At 34.7% G+C, this 13,319-nt stretch overlaps 1 protein-coding gene across 1 annotated transcript in view; it reads right to left on the reverse strand.

Annotated features, from left to right (window-relative positions):
• Cad88C (cadherin 88C) overlaps positions 1 to 12,418 on the reverse strand; it is a 32,000-nt gene extending 19,582 nt beyond the window's left edge. The window contains exons 1-2 of the mRNA XM_076118151.1: positions 12,238 to 12,418; positions 1,282 to 1,623 (exon numbers count right to left, since the gene is read on the reverse strand). Of these exons, the coding sequence (XP_075974266.1) occupies positions 1,282 to 1,468 (187 nt within the window). The 5' untranslated portion in view covers positions 1,469 to 1,623; positions 12,238 to 12,418. The remainder of the gene's footprint in view (positions 1 to 1,281; positions 1,624 to 12,237) is intronic.
• Between the last annotated feature and the right edge of the window lie 901 nt (positions 12,419 to 13,319).

Raw genomic sequence — 13,319 nt, forward strand, 5'->3', positions numbered from 1 at the left:
TTACCCATTAAATTCACGGAAACACCGTTTTAATTTATAGAGTGAGTAAGAAATGAAAAGTAATACGATACACGCGTATTGTTTGATATAGTCCAACAACTTAGTAGAGAGCCTTGTACGCAAGGCTCCCAACTCGGAGGTATACTAAGATCAGAATTTAGAACATCAGTGACCCGCAGACTTATGCAGCTGACGGTGCACTAAATCGCTCATCCCAAGGCCCACTAGTAAGTTATCAAACTATACGAAATTATTAATCTTGACGAATTACTCCGGCGAAAACTTTTCCGACCCTAATACCCTGTAGTATACTCATAAGTACCTAGTTTTTCTCGTTCTGCGCAATTTTATTTCTTAGTATACTTGTTCCTATAAGGCAAATGAATTGCCTATCAAAACGGATGTCCTCCATTTTCTCTAATTAGATTAATCGCCATCCGCATTGCTTGTCCCATATTGCAAGGCTTTTAATATATCATTTCCTTTTCGATATAAAAACATAAATAGCTCTTTGTTCTGAAATATTATCTGATAGTAACCATCTAATGGCAAAGTAATGATGATACCAGATCGGAGAATTCTGTCTTGTTTCTAACTAATTTCGGAAACTGCACGGTATGATGACTGATAAAATATTAAAAGAAAGACTCAGTGCTATAAATCTAAAGATTCAATAGAAAATATTAGGAGATAAGAAGAGACACGTGGCGTCAACACTCACGTCAGCCATGAAAATTGAAAACATAATTATGTTTATGACAAGAATAAGAAAAACCTGCATTTCGAACTCGCATTTATTTATCTACGTGACAAAAAACTAATTCAAAAGTCATCTTTTATCAGTCGCACGGCATGTCTAATATAATCTAGTGGATTGTGAAGCATGAGCATAACAACCGGAAACTTAGCTGTCATAATCCATAGCCCTATCACGTATTTTGACAAATTTCACGCTATAGCAGCTACTCGTTGACTAATCGTTGCATAACAGCAGTTCAAGCCACTACCGGGTGTTAGGGTTCGTTTGTGAGGCTTCCCTCTGTTTGCATCAGTTGTCGTGGTAACCCCACTCGAATGTTCCCCTACTGAACAATTTCCGGCTGTCGGCGCAGTGGTAAACGAGTAATGTTCTCAACTTTGAATGGGCTTTAAGGCTTAAACCGGTGTCTAGTCGTTCATGTATCGGTTTTACAGACGAGGGTGGTTTAATAATGGGGAAATACATCAAAAATATATATGCATAGGGATGACTAATAGTAAAATTTTAAACGGAATACTTACCGACAGGTGTGTCAGGTCCTTCTTTCAACCTCACAACAATCTCTGACTGGCCATCTATAAGAAACCTTGGAGGTCTGTTGGCGACGACTACTTCTAAGATCGTGAGCAGGAGCCATAACCCTTTGATACATTTGTACTGCACCGGCTTTAACCGGACCCGCGTCGGGAGAGTGACCCTCGCATGCATTGTACTCAGTCATCTGACACATCTGGCCTTATTGCTGGCTGGTGGTGAGACCATTTTCTCACTTCGCACGGTTTCACCGTGGGACTCGTGCACTATCGGTGAAAGTGTCACCTCGCTGACTGCAATTGAACCCCTCTACGAGAATTCGCGTACACCTGCAATGAAACAAGTCTTACTCTGTTATTGTATGAAAGGTGATAAGTTAAATTTAGCTGAATGTGTGAAATATGTCCTGTTTGTGGATTACTGTTACTAAAGAAATCAAGAGTTGGTCGCTATTTAAACTTTTTTTTTCAAATAGAAAATATTTGTCATTTGCTTGGAAGAGGCATGAGGATTTCGCGTTTTGTATACTCACGATTTCTATAAGCTTTAGAAATTATGATATATTTTGCTATCATATACGTGTGAATCTTGCCGCGTAAACTTCTTGAATTTGGAGCGGAACCCATGACAAGCATTATGTGGTGGAAGACTGATGAATGATGGGAATAATCCGATCACAACATAACTTTTTCTTTCGCAGCGTTGTGAGATGGTCCCTTGTGTCAGTGGGTTATCTTTCTGAGTATCTACGCCTACGTACGGGAACTAGCGCGTGGCGACGGTGAGCATTTGCTAACTGGCCGTATCTCATTGACTTCAAGTGCCTAAGTAATGCTGCTGTTGGCACATAATCTTGCCTAACTAATGAGAAAAATCTACTTTCCAAGCAATCATTTTGGAGTTAGATGATGATGATACCCAAGGTCGTAATAATAATTACTTATGTTACTGAATGTGGTATGATTTTCGGGATGATTTCAAGAGGTGTTGCAGGCTCACTAACAATATTCTAAAAGAAAGAACTAGAACTATCGATTGCTATTAGATTGAGTATTGTTGAGTTGAAATATTCAGTTTTATTTTTAAACTTTTGAGCTGCTAGTGAAGTTAGTTTATCGCACTATTTTGATAAGTCATGAAATGATTAATCAAGTTATGTATGTAGCAGCTTAATCAACATTATTAAAGTTACTTAACTTATTATAGGAATGCCATTAACTCTTTAGTTACGGATTATGGCTATGGCATCCTATAGTCGCATGCTACGAACTTTCATTCCAGCGAAAATTGTTGCACAACACTAATTTATAACTAAACAAAGTTTTATTTCTCTCATTGTAGTGTAACATCTATTGTGTGGGGTTATTAACCATCAACCAAATAATGTGTGATTAGTGAAGATGTTACGACACGTCGCCATTATGATGCTCTAATATTCTAATAAAAGGGGGGGTTATTCACACGCATCGTGTTTGCGAAACAATTATGTAAAAAACAATTAAATATTGACCTCGCGACCCGTGCCGGATGGTAATGTATGAAAGGTGTCGTTGACGTATTTTGGTGGTAAAACCGGCGTCCCGTCAAACCGGCCTGCACTGAAACAAAAGGATCAGTCAGCGCGACGGCACGAAGGCCAATGACTATTGTATAGATCGTACAGTACTATCGGGGACTGACCTTTGTAGATACATCATCACATTCATCACGATTGATGAACTTATGGTGCAGTTTAGTCATCACAGTAATTGAAAAGCCTCATTGTTGCGAGATCTGTATGCTTTAATTTAATAGTTGTCTTAACGAGGCGAGGTCGTTGGATGTTGTTACGGTTTTTTATGAATCAATAGCGACATGGATATTTGGTACCGTAATTGTATTACGTGGAGAACAAAAATCCGATTACAAAAATTGGGCTGCGGAAAGTACATGTAAACTGTATAAACAGAACTAAGTATCTTAGCAGGAAAATGTAAGACTTTCTTTATCTCACTTCTAAATATTCATAGTCACCAAGAAAGTTGGATTATACAAATCGACTTGTATTCAATTTGTTCATTCATGGTTCCTGTCTCCGGAGCGTGACGATTTAAGTAAGTAAGTACTACCAAAAGGAGTGCAGTGAAAGCCTCCATACTCCGTTACACACGAGGTTGTTATAAAAATTAACGCCACGGAAAGTGTTTATTTATTGAATATCGGGTCTTTTAATGAAAGTGTTATGTGAATGTTGGTAATATTGTTGTAATCAGCGGCTCTGTAAGGTGTTTTTAACTAATAAAGAGTTGAAATGTCAAGTTTTATAACGAGCGTAACTTTGACACCACATTCAAGTTTCTCCTTGACTAGCGCAATGTAACGTTAAAGTAATGTTTACCGTTATTTTTATGTAAGTTAAAAAAAAAGAACTGGAGTAGTTTATTGTCACTCTGTTTACTTTAATCAAATCCAAGCCGCAAAAGTTAGCAATTTAACACCTATTCGAAAAGCAGAGCATCGGCAGACTTCTAAGACATTGTTACATAGGTACGAAGTCACGCCAATCAATCATCAGAATACTTTATTGGAGAACAATAATAATTCATATGTAAGTATAACGAGGATTAATTATGCTATTATTATAGTGGAAACAATAAAGGTAAACATATGTATACATACAATATACACATACATATTGCATTAACGGTATACGCACATAAATACAATATGTCCTATGTTCATTGTTCACAGTAAGACATCGCAATAACCTTTAATGAAACCATCCACCTCGTATGTTTATTTTAGTGCAGAGCTTGCGGTTACTGCGGACAGAAGATCGTATTTCATGTACGCTAACTCTATCTTATATTCTCATGACATCGTTCGGCTTGAAATATTACTCATTCTAGATTTGATTTAAATGGAGCATGTAGAGACTGTAGAAAGAGGTTGGGTTTTTTTTTCTCCGTACCCTATGAAAATACAGGCATTGGCACCCCCTGTTTTACTGCCAACAATGGCGGAAGAATATCAGAATCTACAAGAAGGAAGTATATTTGAAAAAAAAAGAATAAAGTGCACTAGCCTATGTAAATAACTATCTCCATGCAACATTTCATCAATAGCAGTTTAGTAGTTAGCCCGCAATAACAATACAGATAGACAAATAGTTACCTACAAAGCCGTAATTTAACTCCCCATCATTAAGTCTGCAAATGTAGAGACGACAGAGTAATTTATTTTTCCCAACGACTGCAGCTCGCTTAATACTGAGTTACAAATCATGTAATATTTCACAATATTTTGTCATGTAAGGAGCTTCAACTATCATAACTTTGCTTTTGAAATTGTATGTAAATGGCTAGTCTAATGGTAGAGGGAAATAGCGAGAAAATCTGCATGCCTGAACGTAATTCATAATGTTCTCGAAGGTTTGTGGTAGCTCTTACTTGTTCAGCGTAACGAACTATGACTTTACTGCTTTGGTTTAAACAATAATATCTTATTTTGTAGAGAGCTCTTCCGTTAAAGAAGGTTCGATCTTACTATTAAAAAATCGGACAAAAAAACCAAACGATAATTAGACTCTGTTGAGAAATTGTATTTCGATATGATTCTTATTAAATCTTCTACTATTTTGCTTCTAGGCAAGGGCCTCATTTCTCGCTTTCGTCGATATTATATCTATTGTTACTTTGTCCAACGCTGCCGAGCCGCACACTCAAGTACTGACTTTAAATATTGTTAGATACTGACCTATTTATTAATAACCAAGGCTAAACACATAACCATGTTTACGAAATACAAATCCTATTAGATCAGGGTGAGTGCCTATTAGCTGTAAACCGTATTTTCACTTACCAACACATCAATGTGTACATAGTCATAAACACAGCTGCGCGCTGACGTGAAAATATTAACTAGATTAGCTAGCTTTAGCTAAGTTATTTTAAGTGAATAGTTCTTAAATACTGGCACATTACGACAGTATATGGCAGTAACTGTTTTAGAAGAAAATGTAATGTTCGCACGTAATGGTTCAATTACTTCAAACTGTAAAAATAACCATCATATTTTAATGTTATTACTTACTTGGGTAATTGATAATTTTGTAGCACAATAAATTATGATTTGTTCGTCAATTGGCTTTACAATGCTTCCTGGATCTTAAAGAATCCTTCTCTTTATTTCGTAGCCGACCAATAAATGGCTTTGGGTGCACCATGTTCCATTGAAATAGTTATTGGTCTAGCTAGATACATCCATTTATCTGATACATTATGCCTTATAAATATAAATCCAGTAAGATGTAAAGGGTCACTACTAATCAGGAAATGTTTAATAACCTATCACTTTATTACTTAGAGCTTCGAAAGCCATGGCAATTAAGAAAGTATAAACTTTAAGCAGTATTGCGGTTACTACGTCCACGATTTCATAAACTTCTTAGCCATACTGCACTCCTGGCTCTAGCTCAGAAAGCCATGGCATTTAAGTAAGTATTAACTAAAAACTGTTTTGCTATTACTAGGCCCACGATCTCATAAACTTCTTAGCCATACTGCACTCCTGGTATTAAGCTGAAACGCCTCATCGAATTGGATTAAGAGATAATCTCTTAAGTTGCATCGTTTAGTGGCAAGTAGTAAGTTTTCTAGGACATTACCTACGAGTATGTCAAGCTCGTTTCCCTCTGTCGGCAAGCGCCTTTTACTTAGTAGTTATAATAACTATCAAGTGCATTAAATACTATAAAGTAGGTAATGTGCTACTACTCCAAATGCGTCACAAACTGAGCTCTTATAACTTGTAGTTACCGGTATAATACGTACTGCATAAATCAGATTTACCTATTATATATGTGTTGTATAAAATATCGGAAATTGTGACAATTTATTATAAAGTATCTAAGCCAAGCTTAGACATAGCTTAGGGCTCTTTCTAAATGGCTTCTTAATGTCTTATTCCTTATTTTACTTTAAAAGGACTCAAATTTAATTTCGCGTTCATTATAATTTCTAGTTAATCCGAAAATAATGTTCAAAGATGTTTTAAATAAAGTGTAAATGTAAAAGTGAAGTAAATTGAACCCATTCTATTTAACGCAAATCGCTTTAAGCAATAGAGTTGTTACGCACTTATAACGTTAGTTATCAAGATGTTTCTGTTCGCAATGATTACAAAACAGAAATGATGACTTTAGAAATAGATTATCTGAGGCACTGCGCTGCAACTCTATGGGTGAATAAATTTTAAGACTTAATGCATTTGTCAGCGAAAACTGACATTTGAAATTCTGCGGTCAAATGTCGATTCGTGGACAAATCAACTCATAAAATAAGTACTTGTACAGAAAAAATAACTATTCATAATTTTATACTTACCAAAATTGTTCTCAAAGAAATTTTAAATATTACAGATAAATGGAGATATCAAAAAGAAGGATGAAATTGAAATAGAAAGCTCACCTTGGCACTAAATATAAAGAGAGAATCGTGATATTTTTGTATGAAGTATCCGTATTGCGATTATGAATATTATGTACACTCAATAAAATAAAAATTAATTGCTCGTTATAAGCCCTTGTCGAATTCTAAACGTTGTTTCAACAATAAAATTTTATTTTCCTACAATAATTTGTTATTTACTTGAGTCTTGACTATGCTTTGTTTTCGTCGATTTTGCAAGAATCACAATTAAGTATTTGTACAGAATACATTTGAATATTTTATTTGAAATGGGATGTACCTTGGTTTCAGGGATTCTTCGAGTTAGGATAGAAAGTGAGTAATACTAATCAGAACAGTATTGCTTTATAGCCTATGACCTAGTATGAAATCTGGTTCGGAGTGAATCCTGATGCTTAGATATATTTCCAAATTTTCATGAGCCGTTTGTTTTCCACCTAAGTCGAATTAAAGTAATTCGATTACTTTAATCTACGACATCTTTCAATAACAAAGTTTCCATCGTTGATTTTTCCAATAAAGGTCTCTAAAACGAGGAACTTTCTAAGAAAGCCAATGTAATTAAGAAATTTGACCCTTTACTGATCCATGACATTAGTAAACTGGGTCATTTATACGAACCAATATACCGAAGAAATAGAAACGTGTTTTTTTTCTTGGTAAAACATTACCTATATGAGGGGATTGGGCAAGTTGCATGCTTGTCCAAAATTAAGATATCGTGTTGAACTACTATTACAGGTTGTTACATTTATTACATGCCTGGCTGTCATCAAAACGTTTTTTCTATGAGGCATTAGAAACCTTTGGCATGTTTCCATTACCGACAACGTCGAGCTTACGTTCAATGCGGAAGTAAGTAGCTAAGAAAATAGAGGCTGTATAAAGTTTAGATACAATATCGTATAAATAGAAATAAAACATGCTTGCAGGTTCGCCTGTTCTTTTTGTTGGTATAAAGGTATTAATTAACTCACAGAGATTAATAATGGTAATAAAAAATGAAGTCGAAACAACAACTCTAAAGTAACAATGAAAGCTTCAACAGTTCAAAGTAGTTAATACAAATTGCCGTGTGATTAAGCACAATGGAAACATAGTAAACAGATCCGGTGAAGATAAAAAGCAGGTGAGCCGCTTTTTTATATAATACGAAAGCATCTGGGCATCTCGGCCGGTCGTTAATTATAGGGCAACTCCTTCCTTAGTTAGATTGCGAACTTTTTTTTGTTCTATTCCCTGTTAAACACAATGTGATTCGTCGTATATGTTTAGAGCTGTCAGTCATGCAAACTTATGCATGTGTGTATGAATGAAGCGTACGCATATTTGCATGATAAATTATAGTGAATGACAGAGAGAAATTTCTATATTATATCCGTCTTAAAAACGGGTATGTTAAACCACTTCCTATGTTTAATAGTACTTTAGTATTTCGGAATGATCCTAAGTGGGTTTGTGATGTAAAATGTACGTGCCATGGATTCATATGCGTCCTGTTGGCTTTGGAACGGATGCAAAATAATTATTGTAAAAAGTGTCATGATTCTTCGCTTTTCTATATAGGGATTCAGAATAATATCATGAGTAGGCAAAGAAAATTCGATTTTTATCGTTATTAATTATTGCAAATATTATTCAACATTAAAATTAAAGTACCTCTATTTTTATTTTGTAAATGTCCAAGCAATTAAAACTTTACTTAAGCACTTTTACAGAGAGTATCCAATAAAAAGGCCTCGTGAAGTCGTGAGGCAAAAAGAACTAGAAAAAGTAGTAAAATAATGAAATGAATGAATGTATGTTATATGTTTTTAGAGAACAATAGGCCGTATATTAAGCTCACTGCATAATATAATGGTTGTAATGAACAATTCACTTGTGACATAACATGTAGCAAATGTTATTATAACGAACAGGGTAATTTTGACACGTAAATAAACCCATTCTTTGCAAGAGAAAATTCGGTGCTAAAAATAATCGCGTTTCTTCCAACTCCACTTAGAATTGCTATTGTAAGTTGATAATGTTTACGTTTTTTGTCTTCGCGTACATTTCCAAGACTTAGTACTTTAGACTACAAGATTTCCTACAAAACCTGATTGTTGTTAAATCTTTTTTTTATTTTAAGAAATTAAAAATTAAATTCCTCAGGCTTTCGTCATCATTCAGCTAGATATAAGGTAAATCATATACATACGTCTCATCGCGCTGAAGTTAGCATTTGTAACCAGTAAAACAGTTTATCTTTACTCTAATATCTACAGAGTCATAATTTATATTAAGCACTGTGTTAAGTACTCAACCATCTAATAATGAAGCTAAGCATCTTTTAAAAACTCCAATTAATTTATAGATTCGTGTAGTACAAGTAATAAGTAACATGGTGTTTTGCAGCAATGTTTTAAAACACCATGTCTTACACAAAGTTCCAATTAGAATTTATTTATTCGGTATAACAGGTGAACGACGCGGGCGCATGAAGCGTGTCGGCGCGTCCGACCGTGCCTCCCCCGGGAACCGAACCCGTCGCACCACGGCATCCGGTGTTCGTTACTCTCCGATAGTTTTCGCGATATCAAAATAAAATACTTTTTTTGGAACTCCTGCTGTGCTATAATTACCTTGGGTCATTCAGTGGACATTTCATTCTTTCAAGTTGAAAGGTTTCAAGGACTAAGAGTGTCATCACATTAAACATTAAATATGGCCTGCATAAGATACTTTCTAGTATGAAATTCAGCTTCACTTAATCTTTTTAAAATAGAGAACGATAAGTTTCGAAGAGATAAAAACGATTTATCGGTTTGTAGATAAAGTCATTTACTTAGTTTCGACCTAAATGCGCAGTGTTCATTAAAACGTCGAACAAGTCTCAAGTAATTATGCGAATTTCTTGTCCCACTTGTATTTTTCTAAATCCCATACTTTCGATTTCAGCGTCATTATGCAATGTAAAGACATTCAACTGTAATTTGAGTTCATCATCTTTTTATTTGGCATTTTACGCTGTTTTTCATCGACGCGGTCGTTGATCTACTCTGTGATCTCTGTACTTTTTCCTTTTAATTCTTTTGAGTTTCCACTTCGATTCGCACTTTTAATATCTTTAATATTCTATAATTTCACTGATCGAAACTAAATTATGTCTTCAGAATTTTCAATAGATTAAATTATTGCAGTAAAAAATATTTTCTCCCTCAAATTGCTGATAGATACATTATAATATAGCGGTAATCTCATTTATAATTTTCTGTCATATTAAATTGTCAAGGAATGTTAGAAGAGCCATCTACGTGAGAATGTAATTAATGGCAAGACATGATTGATTCCTGTAGTATATCGATGTCTCATATTGATGGTCCGTTAGGGACATTTATCTAGCCGGTTAGTTAGTCCGTAATGATTGCTATCTATGCTAACTTATCCATCAATTTACCATTTAATAGATTCAGCCTCTGTTACTAATATCTATACTAATTTCTTTAGGATATTATATACTTTAAATGCAGTCATTAAGACATGCTCTAGCAATAGATGATTTATTATATTATTATGACTATTGACTTTCCGTCCAGGCCGGGAAAGTTACCGACAGATTCGTTTTCCTTTTCTATGTATTACGTATTTTCCACACACATACGTAATTATTTTAATGTACGCTCTTATGAGAGTAATTAGTTTAGATACTCATGTCACTTTCCACGCTTCAGCTAATCATAGTTATAGATCATTTGTGTCGTTCTCACATCCATCAATATACAATATCAGTAAATAACATAATTTCTCGAGCGATACTGATCGTCTCATCTCAATCATCTCATGCTATGATTGTTTACGTGTGTAGTGTATTCCCACGATTTCGAACTAAGCAAGAACTGAACTTGACAATGCTATCGATTTTCCACAACAATCACAGGAACCCATTATGTTTTTAGTTGCGCCGGTGAAATTCTTTGATGATTCGCTAACCTCAGACAGCCACTGACTTGAGATGATGAACTATGTCGCAAAGAATTAAATTAAAACTGATATAGATAAGGTCAGTTTTGTGTAACCAGACATCTAAACGATGGGAATTTGTGACAACAATCGTAACGACGAGCAATAAATTATGTTTGCATAATTAATTCACAGAAATGAAAGTGTTTATTGTGGTTAAGTTGGTGCACTTATTTTCACATTAGAGCAATTTTGTATGATTCACAAGCGCTCTTTTTGTCAGCTTCTGTGCGTCTAGTTTTTGTTAATTACACTGTATACATTCCGTGATATACTTAGTTTTGTTTTAATATTATACATTAATAGTGGGTCAAGCGTCAGGTTCTCATCGACAATTGTAGCATTTAATCGGATTTAACTGTAGTTAAATTCGGTTTAGCTATAGGTTGAAAGATTATAATGGAAGTTAGCGGTATTTTTAAATTGTATTTTCATTCACAAAACATTTTTCAGAATCCGAGTGTCAGTAATAGTGCGCATGAGGTAACAAATCACGTAGACCAATTATATGGTAATTTCTATAGTAGTTATTACTATTACGTGTGATAGAGTCAGGTGGTACTTTCTTGTTCGGGGCAATAGTTTGAAATGTAAAAGGCAATATTAGCTGACCCATAAATCGCGATTTGATCTGTCACGATCTACTTAACGCTGTAATTTGTTTATGCGGGCTCCGGCACCGGCGTACAAACAGAAAATGTTTCACGCAACGAGTGTCAAGTAGCGTGAATTTTACTTACGATTCATCTCGGCCCTTTACTTAATTACAGTTCAACTTTTACTTAGACGATGAAAATATTAATCAACGCGTGAAAATGTGAAAAATTACTTAAGGAAAACTGTGACAAGATACCCTACTTAACTTACAAATTGTTCATGAACGTAATGGGAGCTTACAATTACGCATATTTATATTTGCACGCTTTAGTGTTTAGTAAAGTAAGTTGTTGCACGGTCTCATTAGATTCGTAAGTAATTTTTCAATTTGTGAGTCAGACGCGGGTAAAGGCTAAACATAATGGGCTTAAAGCAGCATTGAACTAGTGACATGTCGCATTAGTGTCATGCGTTGTACCTCATGTAAGTAATAAACCTGTGGGTATGCGACTCTTTGTACAAATCGCATTCTACTTAGTCGAGGTGAAATTGTCCTACATGATTGCAAATGATTCTACACTGTGTCTGGGGATAAAAACATTTTATATACTTGTTTATAGTCGGTATTGTTTCCTCTGGGTAAGAAATGCATTATTGTTATTTGTTTGGTATGTTGATGTCCCTTTATTTATTGTAAATCCTATGTGTAATCGATGAAACCGGCATTGAAACTCCTCATACTTTTTTTGCAAAAATGTTCACTCGAATTATGGATTTATTTCAGAAATTTCACTTTCAAATTAAAAAAAAATTATATCCGCACATAAACTAAAATTACAAAACCAAATGCAAAACAATTAAAAACTTCCGAAAAGTATTAAAAAAAAAAGAACTCACCAATAAAAAAGGTCCTTGGCTCTCACGCGGCAATAATAAAAAAAAATGTAATCGCTTTCGGATTTTGAATGAGATGTATCAGTTTTGTTATTGGTCCGGTAATTCACTGCACTTCCTGTGGCGCGCGATGTTACGGCAGGCAGGTGGCGGGTGCCGTGCGCTCAAACCGACTGTCACCGACTGTACTACGCCGGCCCACCGCTCTCGTAGCCTGGCTTTTGCTTTTCCACATCCCCGTGTTAAGCTGTTACGTTGTTAAGCTTACTGATGTTGAAGGGTTAGTTAAAAGCTAAAGCATAATGAAGAGTAGAGAAGACTAGATATTATTTTTAAGGTTAAGGCAAGTGAAATGAACATTACACAGAAAATTATAATTAACTGTTTTCTTTCTGTATAATAAAATTTGTAAAATATAAATGTAGGAACCGAGGAGCCTTATGTTCCTGGTTATTTCACTTTATCAGAGCAGACACCTGCAGGTAAGAAGCTGCGATGAAACCATTTAAAATTGAAAATATATTTTTTTTGTCCTATTTATAGCGTAATTTATAACTTTTCCTTTTCGACAGTATGAATATTGTGAAATTATAAATAATAACGAAAGTAAACTCTTATTTAAATATTCTGACAAACAATTCAGTTCGTGATGTAACTTATGTATTTCTTTTTTATTTACTCGTGACATTTTCTTTACACTTTACATAATAAGTATTTGTTCCAATAGTGGAAACGATGAAATTTTTGTTCTTGTTATTTACTTCATGGTGTATTTAAGCGTTTTGTATATTCGTTCGATACGTTTTGTATTAGATACAGATCCGATTCCGTTACTGTTTTTCTAGTGCGTAAAAGCTTTCTTTGTTTGTTAATGGCGAAAAAGATTGGAACATTTACTATACTTTTTACCTATTAAAACCCGTTTCTCACTTTTTCCAAGACCTCTGTTACCCATTTATTATTATGCGATAAACGGCGAAATCATTTACTCTTCACCAACAAAAAAGTTTCTATACCATTCAATTTGGGCGAAAATTGTTTTGGTTAAGTTCTTTTTGTGGTTGTCATTTGGAGACCTACAAAAG

Source organism: Anticarsia gemmatalis, chromosome 9 (genome assembly GCF_050436995.1).
Source record: "Anticarsia gemmatalis isolate Benzon Research Colony breed Stoneville strain chromosome 9, ilAntGemm2 primary, whole genome shotgun sequence".
Taxonomy (NCBI): domain Eukaryota; kingdom Metazoa; phylum Arthropoda; class Insecta; order Lepidoptera; family Erebidae; genus Anticarsia; species Anticarsia gemmatalis.